This window comes from Aulostomus chinensis, chromosome 23 (genome assembly GCF_037954235.1).
Source record: "Aulostomus chinensis isolate RoL2024-O1b breed Wild chromosome 23, RoL_Achi_v1.0, whole genome shotgun sequence".
Lineage (NCBI taxonomy): Eukaryota > Metazoa > Chordata > Actinopteri > Syngnathiformes > Aulostomidae > Aulostomus > Aulostomus chinensis.
The window spans coordinates 1,740,001-1,762,502 of record NC_141342.1 but is presented as its reverse complement, the minus strand read 5'-3'; the positions used below and the strand labels follow the sequence as shown (position 1 = coordinate 1,762,502).

Below are 22,502 nucleotides of genomic sequence, written 5' to 3'. Positions count from 1 at the left end.
TTGTGCTATTGCTTAAAACCTCTCTATTGATATTGGTTGTTGTTTTATTTGTTTTTTACATATTAATGATTTTTGTTTGTTTTTTCAAAAAGCATTGGAGTGTCTGGAAAATGCAGTAGATGCTTTAGATAAAATGTATTTATTACTTCCAAGGAGAAGATGTGGCATTTGGTGCAGATACTGATAAAAGCCAATTCCCCACGGCTGCATTCTGTTGGGCACCTCTAATTTCTTTTTTTACATTCTGTTGACGTCCCGGTGTAGCATTGGATGAAAACCTGTTTGCTCTGAAAAGCCCACATGATAATGCAAAGAAAACTTAACAATCAGAGTTGATAAATCTACAGAGTTCAGTCTGAAAAAGGTTACAGTCCAGACAGGACCAGACACAAAGTGTAACAAAAACCTGACACCTGTCTCTCTGGGTTGTTGATGAGGGACCAGTGGGCCCCACCAGCCCTCTCAAGGTTACCAAACAGGTTATGATATTACAATTTTCATATTGATGATGCTTTAGGCAGAATAATAAAATTATGTGAAGAACAGCACATCTACCTGCTGATGCATTGCACTATAACTCTGCCATGTACTAGACCTTCAAAACAAAAGGGTTATAGAAATATATTTTATGGGCTGATAAGATAAGATGATGTATCGTCTGTGAGTTTAAGTACAGATCAAGCCTGATGTTATCTGCTTGTCTTTGTCACATTTGTTTCAGGACAGGGGATGTACAGTACTCAGGTGAAAGAAGAGATCCAAGTACGAAACATTGCGTCCAGAGAGATTGTAAATTGACATTTGAACCAGTAATTAGCTGGGAAACAGATCAGGCACTCAGAGTGTTCTATGTAAAGTCTGTTGGTCTGGATTTTCTGTAATGCTGTCGCTGTGTCTGGTGCTCCTTGGCCTTGTGGCCAGCTCTCCCTGTGCTGCTGCTCCTCTTCAGTACAATGTTACTGAACAGTCTGTTTTCAAAGAGTCCTCAAGGAACAAACTGCTCCTCATCTCCTTCGATGGTTTCCGCTGGGACTATGACCGAGATGTGGATACCCCTAATCTGGATCAGATGGCTCAGGAAGGAGTGAAGGCAGAGTATGTCACGCCACCCTTCCTCACTATCACAAGCCCTACACACTTCACCCTGCTCACAGGTAATTAACCTTGCTGACTGTATTTCTGGTATAGCATAAACATAATCATATGTGAAAAATAAAATTGATCCTGTTTCTACAAAACAAAGGGTAACCGCTTGGAAAAAATATATATACTTTTGTCCAGAGTTCCCTTTCCTAGTAAAAAAAGTCCAGAAAATAATTCTTGTCCTGGAAAATTTTGTGACTTTCAAGTGTGACATAAAAAAACTCATGAAAATACATTATTTCTATTGTAGCTATTTTAATTGCATTGTCCCTATTAAATAAATCAATGAATAAATAAATAATGATTGTCTCATTTTTACTGTTCATGCAATTTGTAATGTACATTATTTCCAAATTGTACTGGGAGATGTTCTAGCATCAGGGATGATCTAATAATTGAATCATGTATGTGTACTGTTGTCAACAACTAGTTATTGATGAAGAATTCAATTTGTTCATTAGTAAATATGCTGAATATGCAAATCAGTGGCAAACACCTCAAGTATAAAATGGAAAAGTAAAATTTACATGTAGCTTCGATGAGGCAAATATGAGAAGTTGATTGAAAAAATAAGCGACAGTGAAATAAAATTAAAGTCGAAATAGTGGTGGTGTTATAATTTGTAACAATTTTTTTTAAATAACTTGGTGGCAGAATAAAAGTTTTTGATGCACTCGTTTTTTTTGCAGAATGTAAGTCATTAAATACCAAACTTTGACTTACAAAGCTTTTTGCGTGCCTTGAACCAAGTGCCATTGACATTAAATGCCATCACACTGAGAGCAAAAATGTGACGCTTGTTGTGACAATGAAGGCGTGCATTAGTGTTGTAGTTTGTTCATAGAATAATGTAGCGCTTCTAAAAAAAAATCAAAAATCATAAAAATGATGTCCACTTCTGATTTGTGTGAACGTACTCTATGTAAGTCTCACAAATTTTTGCTCACCACAGAGTTTATCTTAGCAGCAATAAATTCAGCAATTACCAAATATCTCATTGACTTTAGGTCAAAGGAACCAATGGGGACTTGTCCGGGTTGGCCTCAAAGGATACGTCAACTCCGCTGCACGCTACAGAATGCTATTGCAATGTGATGTTCCCTAAATACTGGGGAAAAGTTTAGCCCGTAAGTTTAGCTTGTAACCCTAAAAGAATCCCTCCAACTAAGAGGGGATTCCGAGGAAACAAATGCTGTTTGGCCTGATCTCGGAACAAAGTTATTTCATGTATCTTTGCCGTTTTACCCCATGTTAGATAACGAACATGGCTATAAATGGGCTACAGTGATACTAGTCCGTAACAGAAATTGCAAATTTGCATGAAATATGTGAATGTAGTCAGGGTCATACTAATGTGGAAGCCTAATACAATTACAATCCCTGCAAAGCTGCATCTGCATTTAGGAAATGGTACGTACCTGTGTAGCAAAAAAAGAGTGTACCCCCTTTAAGGTCTTGAGTGGCCTACCACACCAAGTTTCTATCTCTGTGTCACTCCAAACAATTTTGTCGTCTCATGAGCTAGCTCTGATATATAAGGAACCTAATGTACATTCCTATTTGATCTGTCGCACTCAACGTACAGTCTTTCCTTATTTCAGTACCTGGATTTTAACTGTTTGCAATTATTACAAATCTGTTCTGTATTTTTCCATTTTAGGACGTTACATTGAGAATCATGGTGTAATCCACAACATGTGGTTCAACACTACCACTCAGGAAAAGAAGCAGTACTACATGAGTCAGTTTGTTGATTCCTATTGGGACAATGGCAGCCTGCCCATCTGGATAACAGCACAGAGACAGGTGGTCTAGATCCAGATGTCTGTTTTCTACCTGCCCTTTTTTCTGATTGGATCATTTATACCTGCTTGAAGACTCACAGATCTTACTCTGAGGGACATTTGGGGAATTCTGTTCGATCTTCGAAGCAGAGTAGGAGGGACACATAGATTTTTATCTGAATATGTGATGTATCGTTTGTTTGAAGCATTTTTCCCAGATAAAGCACATCAGTTCAGGCTGGTTTTGTTATTCAGAAGAAAGAGAAAGTTCATAAAAACAAAAACCCAGTTAAAGAGAACTTGTCAAAGGAAACAAGAAACTATCAACCAACAAGAATGTCATAAGACACGGTTGATGATTATCTGCTCATGCTGTTTGCAGCAGTGCTACAACTGAACTACTTTAAGTAATACCTCTTCCCCACTTCATATCCTGTGTAAACGTTTTTCAGTCAAGGGTAAACCCTCCAGTAAAAGTTGAATGATCCTTTTCCCATTGTGTGAAGTATGGAATTGCCCTTTTTTCCATGTCGTGTCACATTAAGCGTCACAAACACAGCCATTGCAACAGAAAGAAATAACACCATAGTGTTAAACTTTAGGCTTGTATACAATATTTTTTTAGCTATTCTCTTTGTTTTTCAAACTCTGCACTGAGGGAACGATGTAAAAGCGTTGCTGGTTAAACACAGACATCCAATTTTTGGCTGAGACGAAATGAAATTACAGAAGTTGCAAAGGAGACAAGCTTTGATACCTGCATGTATATTGATAGCAGAGCTCTGACCGCTTGCCTTACATGGCTCTTAGATTGGAAGAGCCAGAAGTTGGCACAGATTTTGCTGTTCACCCATCAGCAGTGATTGGAGCTGAGCCAATAAATACCCATGTCGACTGCAAGGTCATTTGAACCATAACTGAATGCCAATTAAAGCTGCTCCTACTGCACAAAGAACTCAAGTGTAAGTAGGTGCTCGCCATTTTATTTGGCTGGTGGCAAATGGGGCTTTAGTTCTGTACTGTATTTTTATATTTTTTTCAAAGCACATAAACGTAGAAACAATGTGAACGGGCACATGGATATGGACACGAGACGACTACTGTTAGCAAGAGTAACATGCTGTGTTACTATATGAACTCAGCCTCAGACCTAAACTCTGAGAAGAGATGGATGGGCCATGGGAGAGTGGTGCAACATCTTTATAGATTAACTACAGAGCCCAAAATCCAGTTCTGTGACGTTTACATTGTCTTTTATCCTCTTCCAGGGTCTAAAAGCTGGTTCTTTGCACTTTCCTGGTACAGCTGCCACCTACAAAGGACAGACCGTGAAGGTGAAGCTGGTGGAACCTCGTTTCTATAACTATTCTAACGAGACAGAGTGGAGGTTGAACATCAACAAAGTGGTTGGTGAGTGGTTCCACAAGCAGGACCTGGACTTTGTTTCCCTTTACTTTGGTGAACCAGACAAGGTTGGGCACAAATATGGGCCAGATTCTCTAGAACGGCAGAAGATGGTCAAGCAAGTGGATCGAACTGTAGGTTACATTCGGACCATGATTCATGAGCATGGCCTTACTGACCGACTCAACATTATCATTACTGCTGACCATGGGATGACTACTGTCTTCCGAGGTGGACTTGTTCAGGAGATCATCTTGTCTAAAATTCCTGGCTTCAGCTTCAGGGATATCAAGTTTCATCTGGTGGATTATGGTCCAGCTGGGATGTTGCTTCCAAAAGAAGGAATGCTGGAGAAGGTCTACCAGGCTCTGAAAGGAGGTCACCCTCATCTCCATGTTTATAAAAAGGAAGAGATGCCAGCAAGACTGCACTACAGTAACCATCCTCGACTCCTGCCCATCATCCTCTTCGCTGACCCTGGATATGTGATCAATGGGGTGAGAGACAGCACAGTCAAGTCATTGAACTTGTTTGGAGCAGAAAATCCCCAACGCCACCAGGCTAACTTAAAGTATAGTTCCATCACTTTCAACAGAATGTTGATAGAGAAGTCAAAAAAGTGTCATGAACAATGAAACCCAAGGCCAGAACTGTGATAAAATACATAAAGCAACTCTCTTGTTAATGATGATTCCTCTTGAGACCACCACAGTTAGATATGGTGTTCCACAAGGGTCTGTGCTTGGGCCAATACTCTTCACTCTATATCTATGTAAGTTACACTGTTATGTAGATGATACACTACTTTACTTTACTTTACTTTACTTTACTTTACTTTACTTTACTTTATTAGCTGACTAAAGTTGAGACCTGTCTAAAGGACATAAAAACATGGATGACCCACAATTTTCTATTCCTAAGTTCTTACAAAACTGAAGTTATTGTGCTGAGCCCCACCTTAGAAACACCTTATCTAATGAGATAAGTACCCTGGATGGCATCACCCTGGCCTCCAGCAATATTGTGAGGAATCTAGAAGCTATCTTTGATCAGGATCTGTCCTTCAAATCCCACATAAAACAAATGTCCGGGACAGCCTTCTTTCATTTACGTAACATTGCTAAGATCAGACACATCCCATCTCAAAAAGATGCTGAAAAAATAGTCCATGCCTTTGTCACTTCCAGGTTGGATTACTGCAGTTCCCTCCTATCAGGCTGCACCAGTAGGTCCCTAAAGACTCTCCAGCTGGTCCATATATAATAATATATTGACAAGAGCTAGTAGAAGCAATCATATCTCTCCTGTATTGGATTTTCTCCTTTTGCTTCCTATCAAATTATCATACAAAGCTCTTAACAGTCAGGTACCTTTGTATCTGACAGAGCTCCTAGTCCCCTACTATCCAGCTATAAATCTATGCTCCTAGGATGCAGGGTTACCTGTGGTCCCTATAGCCTCTAAAAGTAGAATGGGAGCCAGAGTCATCTGTTATCAGGCCCCTTTGCTGAGGAACTGTCTCCCAGTTTCAGTCCAGGACATAGAGAGAACCACTCTTTGTTTAAGAGTAGAATTAAAACCTTAATTTTTGGTAAAGCTTACAGTGAGGGCAGTTTAGGCTAGCCTGTTGATATGCTGCTTTGGCGTAGACTGCTGGGGGATCCACTATGTTACACTGGACCTCCTCTCCTCATCTTTGTCTTCTCTGTCCTCCTAGACTTATTCTCGTTATTAATTTGACCTCTTCTCTGGAGCCTTTGTGCTTTCCTACTTCCCAGATCCCAGACTGATGCTGCTGCTTGAAGGGGCTAAAGACCGCCCTTTATCTCTGCCCCTCTCTTGTCTTCCCTTTATGTGTCTTTCTCCATTATCTTTCTTTGTCTCTGCCCCTGCTTTCCTGCTCTCTTTCCCCCCAACTGGTCAAAGCAAATGACTGTTCCCATTGAGCCTGGGTCTGGTCAACATCTCCTGCCTGTTAAAAGGAAGGTTTTTGTCACTACAGAAGATATGCTTGCACATGGAGAATTGTTGGGTGTAAATTAAGTGAGGAAGTGTGGTGCTAGACCTACTGTACTTGTGGTTCCACCACAAATAATGTTCTTGTTCTTTCCACATGTAGTTGTTCCCCGTGCAGTTCAACAAAGGAGAACATGGCTTTGACAACCAAGTGATGGACATGAAGCCTCTATTCAGGGCAGTGGGGCCTGATTTCCAGAAAAACCTGGTGGTTGGACCCTTTGAGACAGTTAATGTTTACCCACTGATGTGCCATCTTCTCAGTATAAATCCAGAGGTCAATGATGGACACTTGGACAATACCAAGCACATGCTTGTCCCCAAGAAAAACACTGGAGATGATAACAGTAAGAATTCATTTATTATATTTCATGCAATTGCCCGTTTTAAAGACAAGCAGCAGGAGAGAGAAAGAGAAAGAGAGAGAGAGAGAGAGAGAGAGAGAGAGAGAGAGAGAGAGAGAGAGGAAAAGTGGTGAAGAGAGACAGGAGTGGCAAAGCAGTGATGAGAAGTGTCTTTACTCCTAGTACTGTACTTGAGTTCAATGTCTAGGTTACGCTGTACATTTACACCACTGAACCCATCAGTTACAAGTCACTTAAAAGGAAAAAGATATTTATAGAAAACATGCAAAAATTGATGAAGATGATGTACAAAATTTAGGATGGAAAGTTCCAAAACACTGTTTGGGCAGTTTTGCTGTTGTTTAGCTGCTGCTTTTGTCATGAGCTGCCAGTTGCCATTAGCTTCACGGCTTCCTATTTGTGGAGAAGCAAAACACTTTTTGGCTTCTGTAAGTTAACTCAAAATGAAACCTGCTTTACTTTTTTCTCAAGTGACTTACTTTCACCAGAGTACTATTCTAGCTGGGTATTTCAACCTTTTTGTAAGTAAAGAAATGTGCACCTCTCCTACTGGTGGTTCACCTCTTGCCCATGGCCATTGCAGGGCCTCACTTCATTAGGCGGAAACTCTACCACGTGACCAACCAGATCGACCTTACCTGATGAACCCTTGACTTGACTTGGCCTGATGTGGAGTCAGCACTAGACTCAGATAGCAGATAGCAGATAGCACAACCATAACAACCATATACTGTATCACAAAGGACGTGCAACACAACAGAAAGGTGAGAGGTAACTATAACACATCCCAATCGAACATGATAATAGGTGACAATGGTCAGCTCCTCTTTCAGGGTGTGTCACATTATCAAAGAAACTATAAAAGCCCTTATCTGCGAGCGAGTAAATGTCTCTACAGTGTGGAGGATTCACCTCGAAGTTCCCTTCTCTACAGACATTTGTACAACTGAACTTGTGTGTTAGCCTGTGACTTCTATGTACTTTACTTTGTGTTTCTCTCTGTCTTCACATCTAGGGTTGGATACTCCATTACAAATTACTGTTGGCTTGTCAGCTGTAGCTGGGGTTCTGGTTTTGGTGTTCATAGTAACTATTTCTCATACTTTATGGAAAAGGAGGAGCAGTCCAGACAGCAGGTAAAAGGCTATAATCTCAATAAATATTCAACATTCATCTTGTATTTGTTAATTGGCAGGATTTTTTTTTTATATTTGTGGTGTTTATGGTCGTAAATGTTTAACAAGCATTTAAAAATGAATTGCAAAGAAAACAGCATCACATTCACGTCAAACAAAAACAAAACATCAGTGTTTCACCTCCTAAAAAGTGTTGTGTCTTCACCCTAACTAAAGGTGAAGACAAACCCATTCCAGTTTGTGGAGCAGTAAATCTCTATTTTCTTTTCTTGCACTCACTCTGATCCGTAGTCTCTCTTCCCTCAGATCCAAACCGAACCCTGATGGTGAAGAAAATGTTGAGGAAGACAAGATGCAAACCAGTTTTTGAAAGATCCAACTGATATTTGTTTTAACAAGACATCTTTGTGTGATAAATATGAAATTACAGTCCAGAAGCACTTCTTGATCTAATTATTACCATTTTCACGGAGTTAATGATTGATTTGTTTGTCTGTGGGAAAGAAATCTCAATCAGGCATGGTCAAATGTACTAGAATTGTGATATGAATCTAAGAAGTAGGAACTTATTTGTTGCACTCAAGATCGACACGCATTTATCTTTTTATTGTGATGTTGTTTCAACGCTCAAACCTTCTTCAATCAATCAGTAGGATATAAACTCTTATCTGTTATACAGGCCGCACCCTGCCAAATCATGTGTCATCATTAGGGTGAAAAAAAATTCAAACAAAATCACAATCAAAGCATCTCACACCAAGATCCGAAGTTCACCAAAGAAATGTTCCTACAATCAGATGTGTCAAAATGACAGAGTTTATCTTCAGATATACTGATACTATCATCATAGTAAAAAAAAAAAAAAAAAAGGTAAACGCATGTGGAGCCAGACGAGTGCCATTTGACTTCTAATTTGAAGTCATTTAAACACTAGCATTTCATTACAACTCTCGGTGTTTCCCACTTTTCTATTTAACATTAATCTAAGAAATCATTATTACAGGGGTTTGGAGCATTTTACGAACGGAATTATGGCATATAAGCACCTCATTTAATCAGAATTCAAATGTATGTCTCAAAACCTCTTAATTGGGCAGTGATAAAGATGTAATTTTCTACCAGTAGAGGTTAAACTGGACCCTGGTCCATTTCAATAATGAAAGTAGCAAATGAATGAAAGAACAGATGCAGCTTCAAAATGCAACAGTGAAATTTAAAGTGCAGTGAACCCTAATATGAAATGGTTACTAGTAAAACAGCCATAATATAGAAAAGAAGAGATAGAAGGTCTCGGGTTTTGGGCCCAGATACAGCTGCATTACCTACGTAACAGTATATGGTACTTTCTCTACAGTTCATAATGCTTTAATTCTGAGTGATAATCTCAAGCACTGACTAACCAATTTATTGTGCACACATACAATAAACAAAGGCCTTACAATACAACAACCCCGCAATAAACCTCACCTTTACAAGGATTATCCATCCATCCATTTTCTACTATTTATCCCGTTAAGGGTCGTGGGGGGGGGTTGGAGCCTATCCCAGCTGCCTTCAGGCGAGAGGCAGGGTTCACTCTGGACAGGTCTCCAGTCCATCACAGGGCCAACACATAGAGACAAACAACCATTCACACTCACATTCACACCTACAGTCAATTTAGAGTATCAATCAGCCTAGTCCCCAATTGATGTCTTTGGACTGTGGAGGAAGCTGGAGTACCAGAGAGAACCCAGCAGGAACAGGGAGAACATGGAGACTCCACATAGAAAGACCCCGTGCTGGAGCCGGGGCTCAAACCTGGACCTTTGAGATAGGTGCTGATGTACTGTAATGTCATTTTTGAAGCTGTAATTTGATACAATCCTCCTCTATGCACATATGTTCAGTTAACTACACATAAGAATTTAATGAACTGGAGTAACAAATTAATTCTAACAGTATTCATTCATAGATTTAAATGAAGGGAAATGTCACCAAGATTGGAGGTATGAAGCTCAGTGCCCTCCACAAACAAACAGTTTGATAGAAGTTAGGGATGACTGGATGAGAATGAATCTCATCAAAATCATTACCTCTTGGCATTGTGCAATTCTGTTTTTAGGACAGTTCTGCCCAAAGTTGGATCACACAACTGCAGAGGACATGCAAGAGGGGGCTATTAAGTGGACATTCTAAATTGACCATAGGCAAGGCTGTGAGTGTGAATGGTTGTCTGTCTATATGTGTTGGCCCTGTGATGGACTGGTGACCCGTCCAGGCTTAAGCCCCCCCCCCCCCCCCCCCCGTGACCCCTAACAGGAAAAGTGGAAGAAAATGGATGAATGGATGGAACTTCAGCAGTGCCAATTGGCCCCCCCAAAATGATTTTCTTTCAAATAGGTCAGGAGGAAGAAGAAAAAGTCTTTATTGCCACTGTACAGATACACCCAAACATGTCTCCAGCGTTTAACCCATCTTCTATGGAGCGGGGAAGTGCTCAGGAACCAACTGCAGTTCTTCTGCCAGTGCCTTGGTCAGGAGCACCAGCGGGAGACAGACACCCACACAGACCAGAGAAAACACAGCAACTCCTCATGAAAAGGATCTTGAACAGCCAGGACTTGAATCTAAGAGCCTCCTGCTGTGAGGCAACAATTATAACTCCTAAGGCAATGGTCCACCTCTAGAATTTATGACATTAATAACATCTCTTCATCCCTTCTTTGTGTAAATGATGATATTCCAACTGTCCCAGGTCTCTCCTATAACAATAATGAAGCTTAAGCTCTAGTTCAGCTTTAGTTAGTTAAAGTAGTTTATCAAGTATTCAATTGATTTTTTTATTCCAGCAATCAAGACAAGATAAAAACTCCTGTTGTATTAAAGAACAACATTAAATGTGCAAGAAAGAAATGAAATGCCTGTTAAACTGAACAATTAATCGGTTTATTTCTTTGAAAATGTAACCTATCTATGCTGAAACTGCAAACAATAATAATTTGTATGATTCTTTTTTCTGGTTATTTTCCCCGACTAAAACGTTCTTTACTTCACTAATTTAAGTTGATTAAAGTTGTTAAATGTGAGCCTGTGTTGTATGTGTTCTGCTACGATGTTGAAGCATCGATCTCACGCCGTCATGCAGCTTCGCAATTCTGCTTCATGTCATGACCTCATGAGCAAATTGTGTGATAATCATCTGTGTAAAACACAGTGACCACTGTGTCATCAACAGTGGGCTTCCCTCGCCTGACATCTACATTGAGAAGAGAATTAATTCAATTAAAACATGTCATGTATATTTCATTTATAATAAAAGGGTACTGTCTACATTTAAAAAGACAACATCAGCTGTCTGTGAGCACCGGGGCTCATAGCGTTAACTTGGGAGGGGTTAAAGGTCATCAGATCAACTGACTTAGGTTCCATATGGGTCACATGGGCAGTGTATCTCTATAATATATCATAGGTGGAAGATAAGAGATCCCAATCTAGCACAGAAATGACCTATCAACTGTTAAGTCATATCTTATCAGTACTATAAAAAGTTTATGGTTTTTTTTATTTTTGTACCATGAAGCAAAGTTATTATGTTTCCCACCTGGATTTCATGAAGTGGGGTTGTGAACGGTTGTCATGCAAAGTCCTACCTTCACTGGATGGAGTTCAGCTCGTCCTCAGTGCCCAACTTAACATGTAAATATCCATTTACATGTATGTTACCTTTTGTCACCGTCAGGCAGCCCTGTCTTTCTTCAAATCAGCTTTTTGATTGTGGCGTAATACAGTGCACCTTTTCGTGTAAGAATAAGGATGGAAGTCAAGTATTGGGAGGAAGTACTGTGCTTGAAAACTATAGAGCCAAGAGAAAAGGCTGTATGACAGCAGACATGAAGCAGCAGGAATTTTATTTTATATTGATACAAAGTGGCACAGGAATGGGTTCTAAAACATAAAAAGTACCTTATTTTTGGATGAGACCTAACATTGTCAACCCTTAAATGTTGTTGCAAGTTAAAATAACCGTGTTTTATGTTAGAATATGCAGAGTAGGGGCTGTTAAGCCTATGGCTGTCAGCATATAAACTTGATAAAAAAAAAGCTGTGGTAAAACAGTACTTATTTAATTAATTCTGTTCTTTGACTGATTTATTTATTTCACCGCAAAATTTTGACATTTTCATTATTTCACTGTCACTCACATGGTCCTTTCTGGAAAAATCTTTTGTTTCAGTTTCACATTAATATCTAAACTTGTGTGTGTGTGTGTGGGGGGGGTGCCTGATTAGTCTTTTTAATTAAAAAGTCCAAATAAAATGTAATTTTGTCTCAACATATCGTAGCAGTGCAACGTACTGAGGATCTCTCATACGGAGAGAAACAACGCCCTCTTCTGGTGCCACTCTTGAATCACCATTCTATATCAGCTACAGAGGCTCAATCACGGATGTACGCACTCCTCACGGAAGGATATAGGATCCATATGCACTGGTTAAATGAAGGAGGTTAACAAATGCAATGTTTTCCTGTCAATCCTCTGTTTCTTCGTGTACCGCTAGGGACCTTTGCAGTGGTAAGACTAAGAGAATGTGCCAGACGAGCTTAATCTGTAGGTAGCCTGCAGAAATTACTTGTTGTAAAACAACCAGTTTTCATCCAACTTGCTTGAACTATCTGGGATGACGGCTTTCGTAACCTGAACAGTTTCTAGTTTGGCATCCTGGCGCACTCTGTTTTGCTATCGAATGCGAACAAAATGGAGGGAAGGCACTCAGCTGTTGTTAAGTTGTTTGGTGTACGTGGACCTGTTGTAGCTTAGCTTAGACGGTTCTGCCGTCGTTAATATCAGTAGGACATAACGTTTGCCACGTTCATTTGACAGGTAATGTAGGAAATGTGACGAGATGTCATTGTTGTTGAGAAAGAAGGCGAAGGAAACCGGATGTAGTGTCGTTGCTACCAAAATAAAAGGGTAGTGAAGGTCCGATCCCGAAATTGTGGGGTTAAAAAGATGTAGAGACACAGAAGAAGTATTAAATATTGGTGAAGTCATCAAAAGGGGATCTAATACTTTAAATGATGGACTCGGGGGATGCAGAAAGTGTCCCCTGCTCCTCCGGACTCACCAGCGGGATGAGTTTGAGTGTCGCAGGGAGTAGAATACTCCCGGGCCGTGTGGGAATTCTCTCCTCCCCGACGCCTCATGGAAGACTGACGTCCCTTAAAACCCGGGACCTGACGCTGGGGGGCGCCTTTAAAAAGCCAAAGGTATAACCACATACCATATAAAGGGACAGTGCAACCAATCCGGGTTTAATTCTTTCTAATGACCTGTGTTTGTTTTTATATTTTGTTATTCTTTTTTCCTCAAAGAAAACGTTTGAGCCAAATGTCCATGCTGTGAGGAAAAGCAAAGATGAGTGAGTGACCTTTAAAAGGCCTGCTGTATACTAATGAACATATTAAACTTGACATATTGGGTGCTGATTTTAAATCCCTTGTCCGGTTCAAGGTTAAAGGAAGCGATCCATGAAGCTCCAAGAAAGGAGAGAAGGAAGAGGGAGGAGAAGCGAGAGAACAGAGGGAGGAAGAGAGAGAAGCCTCAGACCATCCAGTCTCACTCCATCTTTGAACAGGGTCCTGCTGACACTGTTCGCAAAGCAGGTTTTGTTTTTCTTTTTAATTCTGTGAGATTCCTCCGTGGAATTGTAAATTCCTGAATCAGTCCTTCCTCCCTCTGCAGGCTGGTGTGGTGCTGCTCACCTGAGTGACCCCACCTCTTCTCCTGTCTGTAAATTTGTGAAGAAAGAGAGGAAAGACTCTGAGGAGGATGAAGATGAGCTGCTTAGAAAGCTACAGCGGGATGATGTGAGTTTAATGACATGACACACAATCATAACTCTTAAAAATAGCTGGAAATAACTGACCTTTTCCCAGGGGAAAAAGATAAATGGGAGAATGTTGGTCTCTTCTTTTCTTATTCTTATATCACTGTTTGTCTATAGTTTATCGAAGACGCAGGCTTGCAAAATGATGTGAAGCTGAAGCCCATCCAGCTGCCCCTGAGTCAGTCCAGCGGCTTCATGAAGAGTCAGACACACACAAAATGTGAGTGAAGTCCCTTTTGAGTGAATCCTTCTTGCTCCAGTGAACCCTTGTAAGGATTAGTAAGGAATAAGTATTTGTCATGTGGGCAGGTCCAGACAACCCGCCTCTCTTCAGACCGCCTTCCTGTGGAGTGCAGGGTAGAGGAGGCCACAACTGGGCAGAGCTGCCCAAAACAGACCAGCCGTCTCTGGTTGAGCTGCTGCAGGATCTCCGCCTGTCTGGCAGAGAGGAGCTCTTCTTCATGCAGTTACCTGACTGTATGCCAGGTAGAGCATCTGCACAAAAGGCCAACCCTGCTCCTCAGCACAAAGCAGAGAAGCCAGCCAAGAAGGGCAGTAAGCCTGAGGAGAGGAGGCCTGCTGTGCAAGCACAAGTGAGTGAGTAGGAGAAACAGTAGCTTTAATATCCATCCATCCATTTATTCCTGTTAAGGGTCACGGGGGCTGGAGCCTATCCCTGCGGCTTTCGGGCAAGAGGCGGGGTTCACCCTGGACAGGGCCAACATATACAGACAGACAACCATTCACACCTACGGTCAATTTAGAGTATCAATCAGCCTCGTCCCCTCTTGATGTCTGGATGGTGGGAAGAAGCCAGAGCACCCAGAGAGAACCCACGCGTCAGTCACAGGGAGAACATTCAAACTCCACCCAGAAAGATCCCGTGCCCAAGTCGGGATTCGAACCCGGAACCTTCTTGCTGTGAGGCAACAGTGCTGACCACTGCACCACCGTGCCACCAGCTTTAAGATCCTCTCTGTTAAAGCAAGCCTGTAGAAGCATTTTCCTCATCTGCAGCTGCCTGAGTACGTAGGCTTGTTTGTAGAAAGATATACTGCTGTATCTGCAGTTGTCTAGATTTGACTTTTCTTGTCTGAAACAATAGTTCATAAAACAATAGCTCATAAAACCTGCAATCAGATCTCCCTCATCCTGTCTGAACCAGTCAATTCCACTTCAGTTCAGGAATACGTGGTATTCTTTATCATTGATGACCGCCCTCACTCAACACAGTGTTTTCTTACTTTTCTCTCATGTTTGCGCTTACACAACGTAGTATTGGAAAAAGGGGGGGGGGGGAGTATTTTATGTATGTACTGCCAAATCTGTTCTTAGCCACCACTGATGAATGGATGAATGGCGTTTGATATTAAAGTGATGCTTCACCCAAAGAGGGATTTTTGCCTGGAAAGTGTTGCTTGAGGACATTTTTTTCTCTCCTTCATGACTTGCTTGAGAACTGTAGTAAACCTACTGTGAGCTTTCACAAATGTCCATTCATAAACTCTCAAGCACATTGTCAGGCATGAGCCAAGTCTGCTTTATTCAGTTGTGTGCTCAGTAGTCCGCATCATAGATAAGAGCAATTTAGAGATTTAGAAGTTATTTTGGCAGCAAATGATGTATCATAATAAAAAGAATGTATAGTTGTATTTTCAGAATGGTAGTCCTTAACTCCATATATCAGTTCAGAAGTTCATTATTAACAGGTTTTCTAATAAATATTATTCATGTTATTACGTTTCATCTTTCATTAGTGAAATGTAGCTCAGTCTGGTGTGTCTTCGTGTCTCCTCAGGACACAGCAGTAAAGACAACCTGTCCCGTGCTGTCGGATTTCCCTGAGGGATTTCTGGGTAAACTCCAGATAAGAAAATCAGGGAAGGTGGAGCTGAAGCTGGGTGATATTGTCCTGGATGTCACTGAGGGGGCTGCCTTCTCCCTCCTGCAGGTATTACAGAGTGGGTCCTATTAGGACAACCACATTGATTTTTCCGTCACAGTTTCTCAGAGCCCATGCTGACATTTCCAGCTTGTTCGTCTGTTCTACACTCTCCAAATTCAATTCACACTTGTTGACCAAAAAGGAAACTTCGCATTTGAATTTAGGGTTGAAATAAATGTGTGAAAGCACTTGACACATGCAATAAGTTTGGTTGAGCCTACCTTATTCAGAACAATAAAGGCGTTATTAATGTAAAGCTGATTTTCTCGTCTTTGCTTGCAGCAACTGGTGTCCGTGCATCTGTCTGATGGTCAGACTGGAGACATGATGGTTTTGGGGAATGTCCAACACAAACTTGTCTTGGCTCCTGACTTCAGAGCTTTACTGCAACAAGCTGCAGTGCAGCAGCAACACAGATCCTGATACTCGGCTGCAGTTTAAGCCAGAAACTCTCTAAAGACTGTCTATTTTAGGTCCAGTGGGTTTTATCACTGCAGGGGAAGGTGCTCAGTTGAAGTCTTATCCTGCAGAGCTCTCGTTTGATAAAGGCAGCTAGCATAGCAATGTTACCTTCAATAACCTAGTTTAAACAGTTGTATTCTGTGATTTTTCTGTTTTGTATTTGTCATTCACAAATGTTTTAAACTGTGTGTATATATATATATATATATATATATATATATATATATATATATTATATGATGTGAAAAAGAGGCCTCGTGACAACAGATGACCCATGTAATGTGCACAAGATGTTTGTTAGGAAGCTCATCACACCCTCTTGCTGCACTGACAGTGTACATGACATTTTGTATCTGTAGTAGATAGGAAGCTGTGATCAAGTTTTCTCAAGACTTGAGCACAACTTTTTATGTGGAAGATGGTGCCACAGTGATAGATTGACGTCAGACTGTAAAAAGATTCTCTTATCATTTCTATTGCTTCGTTGTTATCTACTTACTCGTGTCTTATACGCTGTCATCTCAAGTTTTATTAGCTGTTGTAGCATTTTTATCTCGTTTTTCCCAATTTCTGCCTGCCTATCCTTTTAAATGTGTGTTTATTCTACCCGGATGTTACAAGCTCTTTTTAAGATTGGGCTTGAAAATGAATACAAAAATTTTCTCTCTTGCAAGCCTCTTGTCAAAATTTTCATTTACTTTCAATGTGATGAAAATGACAGTACCCTGCGTGGGATAAAGGCAGAAAAGACTCATTTATCAACACTGCCATTCCAATGTTGTAGGACTTCATCGTTACCCTCACCCTTGTAGCAAGAGAACTCACATGCTGTCACTGTTCTTAAATTTCCTGGAATCCCCTCATGCATTGTGTTGTGTGAATTGTGGGCCGACACTCTCTTCAACCTTGGACTGGACTTTACTGCCCGGGTTTTTGACCTGACGCAACGTTGTAACTAGTTAACTTCTTTAAATTTCGAATCAACACATTTCAAGAAGCAACACCCAATATTGAATTCTTTGCTGGTATTTTGCAGCTGATTTGGCTGACTGATGTTATTTGTATGGAGACAACTTTGATTTTCACATTATGACTTACTAACCTCATCTAAAAAAAAAGTTTCAAAAAGCAGCTCTTTATTTCCACAGAACATTTGGAAAAGCCCTTAAATCATATTTATGGCATTGTTTCCTCAACATAACATATGAGCAAATAAAAGACCCAAACAAAAATGGTCAAATACAAATATATTTTTTATAATATTACCTATTTCTGCTGCTGTAGATCACATGCCAATGTTATTGTGCATCCCTAACAGCAACATATATGGTTTCCGCGGGACAGGAAGGCTATGAAGATAATATATAAAATAACTAAAGCTATCGGACAAACCTGGCAAAGTGCAACCTGTGTCACTGACAGGGTGGGGACGAGTATGAAGAAATAACCAGGACAAGGAAAATGAAGAATGACAAGACTTTCATTTAGGTCTCTTTTTATGAAATACAAAAAATAGCATGGGGTGGTTGTTTCAAGGATGCAACCAGTACACTTGACACAGTACAGTTTCTCTCAGGCATTCAGCCTCACTCATGAAATGCTCTTATGCACAAATTTGTTTTACAGACGTCAGGATTTTATTTAATCCTCAAATTTGTCTTTCAGGGAAGAAGCAACTCCTTGCTCCTGATGTCTTTAGTGTACTTTTTGAATTCTGAAGTCTTTGCCAGCCAGGGTGACTGAAAGTTACAAAAAGTACATGTATAACTACACAACAGATGACAGGAACAAGGAATTACTCAAAACAATCAGGCTCGATTTCCTGTCTGTAAGACTAAACTGAGGACAAAAAAGTCCTGATCTATGCAAGAATACATTTGTTCCAAAGACCATTTCATGTATGAAGCTCTGTTACCTTTCAAACAACAAACGCAGTACCGAGGCTTCGTTCAAATGTTCAAACTCTGAAATCCACAAATGAAGCCAGGCATGATAAGTAGAGGTTGAGAATTAACTCATACTTCAGGTTTTCACAAAACCGAGCACAAATGAAATGCTGTCACGTGACCGTGATCTGTTTGGATGAAATACTCGCATTGCGCCCTCGAACCTGACCCTTACAACTGGGCTTAGCTCATCACAACATCTGGTTTCTGTTATCAACCCTTTGTTTAGGCTTCTTTTTAATCTAGACTTCGCAGGTTACCGAGTGTGGATCCTTGACTTGGCCGCATCGGCTTGATCCTCTAATGGCGGGCTCAAGTCAGGTTCTGACATTTAAAAACAGAATAGTTGATAGGTTCTGGCTCGGTTTCTACTTTCTCAGACTCAGGTTGGGTTCAGACAGAAAAAAAGCCCCTTAAACTATCTTCTTGGGAGTCCTAAGCTGCGTTGCGGCGCTGCGTTGCTGCTTTGTCTTCTTCCTGGTTGTTTCTGACTGGGCAGTTACAGTTACCTCCTTCTGTTTTGGTTTTGTTGCTTTCTCAGACTTTGCTGCTGCTTTAGTTGAAGGTTTTCTGTAGGCAGACAGACTCTTGTCCCTGATCAGGTCCAGTCGTCCAATTTTGGCCATCTGGTCCTCCCATAATTTCATCTCATTCTTGTAGCGAATTTTCTCGTCCTCTGCCAGCTCGATGTAGGCCTGATGCGGAACAGTCAATAGAGAATGTATGTCCTCACATATGCAACAATAGAGAACGTGAGATGATGATGATGGCGTACCTGTTTCTGATGGCTGAGGAGATTCTTCCAGTTCTGAGACAGATTCTTCATATTATTCTGAGTGAACAACATCAGCATCCAACATTACTTCAATGGAACAGACGTTCTATGTTGCAGCGCAAGAATCATATTTGATCAAATACATGTGGGCTTAAGGAGTCCAATTCCAACATGTCTGTCACATGTCACATTTTCTGCACTGAATCCAAATCATGATTTCATAGAGACCAATGTGTTTTAAAAGGAATTAAGTGAAATGCTCATAGACCAGAAATTCAGCGTGGGTTGTTCACCATCATACAGCTAAGGAGAGATTTTAGGTCTGAGTGCTCACACCAAGGAGGTCAGACCATGAAATTGAAGCCAGTTAAACCATCACAACACAAGAAAAAAAACTGAGGTTCATAAAAAGATTTAGATTTAAGGTAGAACTCCTTTGGTTATATCAATATTTCTACCAATTCTTGATCACAGGAAACACTTCAAGGTCGGCGTGAAATTCAAATTCATGGGACCTCGCAACGAGTTGTTTCCTTCAATAACCCCTCCTGAGGCGTTCAAACAAATCCCTCAGCTCGTGGCATGATGGTCACTCCTAACGTCTTGAGCTTTGGCTTGTCATCACAAACCCAATCAATAAACCCTTACAATGCAGCTTAGAACTGAAGAATATTTCTAGAACAGTACAGTGTCTGCCCAACTTTACATCGCTACATCTGAACTGTCGTGGTAATATGACTACTGACCGAACTGAAAATTCCACTGGTCCCCTCGGTGTTCTCCTGCAGGAAAATGTTGAACGACGTGCGAGGGCGTTTGGGCTTCCCCAAATTCCTTAACTCCTAAATGACAGGTACAGATAAGACACACTTACTTCTCTTGCCATTTAAAAGAATGAATGGCGACAATCAGAGAAATACGGCTGGCACTGACTGGCTCGCTTGGACACAATTTTACAGAGTTAAAACATTTTCCATCCATTTCATTGAAGCATGTGAAACCTGAAAAAGACAACAGACCCAGAAATGACTGCGTGAAGCTCATGGAGATACCTCACGACAACATCGCTAACCTGCTTCCTGCGGTGGGCCTTCCTCTTGGCCCTCCTCTGACTGTCTTCCAAGGCTTGTTGCTGGATCTCTGCTGGGGTCAGCTGGGCCTTGTACTTCTGGAGAGTGACGCTAAACTGCTCCTTTTCTTGTAGATAGGCTTCCTGAAATGGCTTCACAGACGTGAGACAGACCAACACAAATGTTAGTTGGACGCCATCAGATTTGACCGCCACTTTTAGTTCACACAATTGAAGATAGAATACCCTTTTCTGTTCCGGGCTCATTGAACTCCACTGTTGGCCAATCTTCTTCATGATATCAGTTGTTTTGAATTCTAACAACGATGAACAAGATTCAAATTAAAAACACACTCATTTGAGTCTTGGTGTATCCCGTTACAATCATTGACAACAGTTACTGCTACTGTCACATCAATGTGGCATGGTGATATAATCCTGGTTTACCTGGGTTTAGTCTTGACACCACTGACATCTGCTGGATGACATATCTCATGTATCCATTCAGAGGCCTCTTTGGAGGGCTGCTAACCCGAGAGGACAGGCTTTTCACAGGGTTGGTGTAAGCAGCCGGTAGGACCCTGGTAAACAAACAAGCAAACACACACAATATATAATGCTGGCAGATAAGTTCATAAAGTCTTATTAGTGCAGTAAGTTACCAACACCACAACCCTGGCTTCCTTTAATAGCTAAACTGGGCATTCATCATTGATTTTTCATTGTGAGACTTTTTTACAAATTTAGAAAAGCCTGATAGAATTCACGTGTTATTATTGGGTGATTGAACAGTCGCTTATTTTTGTGATGTACAAAAACATTCAATGATTCAAGTTTCTGATATTGGGTATTGCCACATCATCAGTATCAGCTGATATTGGTCTTTTTTTTTTTTTTTAAACATGAGTGTCGGTACCGGTCCAATCACCAATGCCAATATCAGCCCAGCAAATCAGATCAGTTTCTTCATTTTAGCTCATTTTTGTTGTTTATGAAAAAGCAAAATAAGAAATGGGCTTTAAAAATGTTTTGAAATTCAAGAAAAATGTTTCTCTTACAAATTCAATTTGTTTATGTGATATTTTCAGTAAGAATATAATGTTAGGATAATATAAACTGGCTTCCATACAGAACATCTCTGCACCTGCAAATACTGGCATGTTGGCTCGTAAGATATCAGCATATGGGACATCAGCAAAAAAATGATATTGTGAATCCGGTTCAGATATGAGAACTGTACTGCTTTTTTTTGTTTGTTTGGTTTTTTTGTCTTCCATCACAATGCAAGTTGATCTATTCAACCACAAACAAGACTGACAACACCTTGAGGAACAGGCAGTCATATTTAATGTAAACCTTCAGTTTAGCCACAATATTCACCAAAAGAATGGAAGCAACTGTAACATTACATATGAAAATGTCCTCTTGTCAATCAATTTTTCCCCCGAGGCTCTGCTTACTGTTCTATTATCAACTGTGTGTATTGTGTAACCTCAAGTAATTTATTACAAAAACACAGCAAAGTAGCATCTCTACTTCTAATCATGTCTGCATCACTTTCAAGGTAATATCAAGGAATGGATTTTAATTATAGTTAGGACTGCATGATTTAAGTCTTTTTTGACAGTGGGTGATATTGAAAGAAGCCAGTCTTATCTATATGAAAACAAGCTAGGGATATTTAAATTATATGCATACGTGTGAATGTTGTCAATTTGAAAAAAGGGCCATTATCCTTTTCTTCTCAAACATTTAGGAAAGCTCTCCAAATAATTAACAATTGACATGAGTCCAGGTATTATCGTTTAATTGTAATCAAACTTTCCTACTCAATGCCGTTGCTTCATTCACATATCAGACAAGGCCTTGATGATATCGTCGGGGAAAAAATATCACCAATTTTACAATTTTTCATTTAAATCTACGTCATTAAACATTTTAATGAAGTACATTTAATATTTATCAAGGGAGCATTCAAGTCTTCATCAACAGGACTTGAAATACGCCATACTGGAGCTGACTAAATTTCTGTCATTAACGGATGTAACTAACTGCACCAATCTTGTCACTCCTGCATGATTCTGTTTCGACTGTCAAACCAAATTGCAAATTGCACCTGCGTTCAATTCCTTTACTACAATTTCGATATTCCCCGGAACAAGATTCTATTTTTTTTTTTTTTTTTTACTAACAAGCCATCAATATTGCTTATGTTATTATTATGCAAGCCTTGCTAATACGACTGAGGAATACCGTTTTTTTAATCACCGTGGGCACAGAGAAAGAAACTAACGATATGAAGATGCTAACGCTACAATTTCCACGGCACGTTCAGGATACAACTTTGTCGTTTCGAATTGTAAACACAAGGGCGCGGAAAGCCAAGAGAGTAAGAAATTAGAACAAGTTCGCCGTCTCCTGACTACATGGTGCACGACAGTAACTTTGAAGCTGAGTTAGCTACCTTGTTAGGAGGCTTGTGCCGGAGAACACACTGAGGGACCTCGCCAGAAGCTGAACACTTGCAGTCATGAGGCTAAACGGAGCCATGTTGAAGCTAATACACGTGGAGACAAATTAAACAGAA

The 22,502-nt window shown here is 40.4% G+C and overlaps 3 protein-coding genes across 3 annotated transcripts in view; 2 read left to right on the top strand and 1 right to left on the bottom strand.

The window, feature by feature from the left end:
- Nucleotides 1-880: 880 nt before the first annotated feature.
- Nucleotides 881-8,218, top strand: LOC147239125 (ectonucleotide pyrophosphatase/phosphodiesterase family member 7-like). Its single transcript, XM_086196320.1, has 6 exons — nt 881-1,154; nt 2,804-2,949; nt 4,196-4,828; nt 6,451-6,694; nt 7,728-7,848; nt 8,155-8,218. Exons 1-6 carry the CDS (start codon nt 881-883, stop codon nt 8,216-8,218), a joined length of 1,482 nt encoding a protein of 493 aa, XP_086052446.1.
- Nucleotides 8,219-12,238: 4,020 nt separating this feature from the next.
- Nucleotides 12,239-17,230, top strand: LOC147239124 (DNA-directed RNA polymerase III subunit RPC4). The gene is made up of 8 exons (XM_086195322.1): nt 12,239-13,098; nt 13,204-13,250; nt 13,343-13,494; nt 13,574-13,698; nt 13,836-13,938; nt 14,028-14,311; nt 15,517-15,669; nt 15,946-17,230. Exons 1-8 carry the CDS (start codon nt 12,907-12,909, stop codon nt 16,084-16,086), a joined length of 1,197 nt encoding a protein of 398 aa, XP_086051448.1. The 5' UTR covers nt 12,239-12,906; the 3' UTR covers nt 16,087-17,230.
- Nucleotides 17,231-17,462: 232 nt separating this feature from the next.
- tfam (transcription factor A, mitochondrial) overlaps nt 17,463-22,502 on the bottom strand; it is a 5,232-nt gene continuing 192 nt past the window's right edge. The window contains exons 2-8 of the mRNA XM_086195909.1: nt 22,380-22,472; nt 20,363-20,496; nt 20,162-20,232; nt 19,919-20,068; nt 19,593-19,688; nt 18,847-18,903; nt 17,463-18,766 (exon numbers count right to left, since the gene is read on the bottom strand). Coding sequence (XP_086052035.1) covers nt 18,485-18,766; nt 18,847-18,903; nt 19,593-19,688; nt 19,919-20,068; nt 20,162-20,232; nt 20,363-20,496; nt 22,380-22,465 — 876 coding nt within the window. The 5' untranslated portion in view covers nt 22,466-22,472 and the 3' untranslated portion in view covers nt 17,463-18,484. The remainder of the gene's footprint in view (nt 18,767-18,846; nt 18,904-19,592; nt 19,689-19,918; nt 20,069-20,161; nt 20,233-20,362; nt 20,497-22,379; nt 22,473-22,502) is intronic.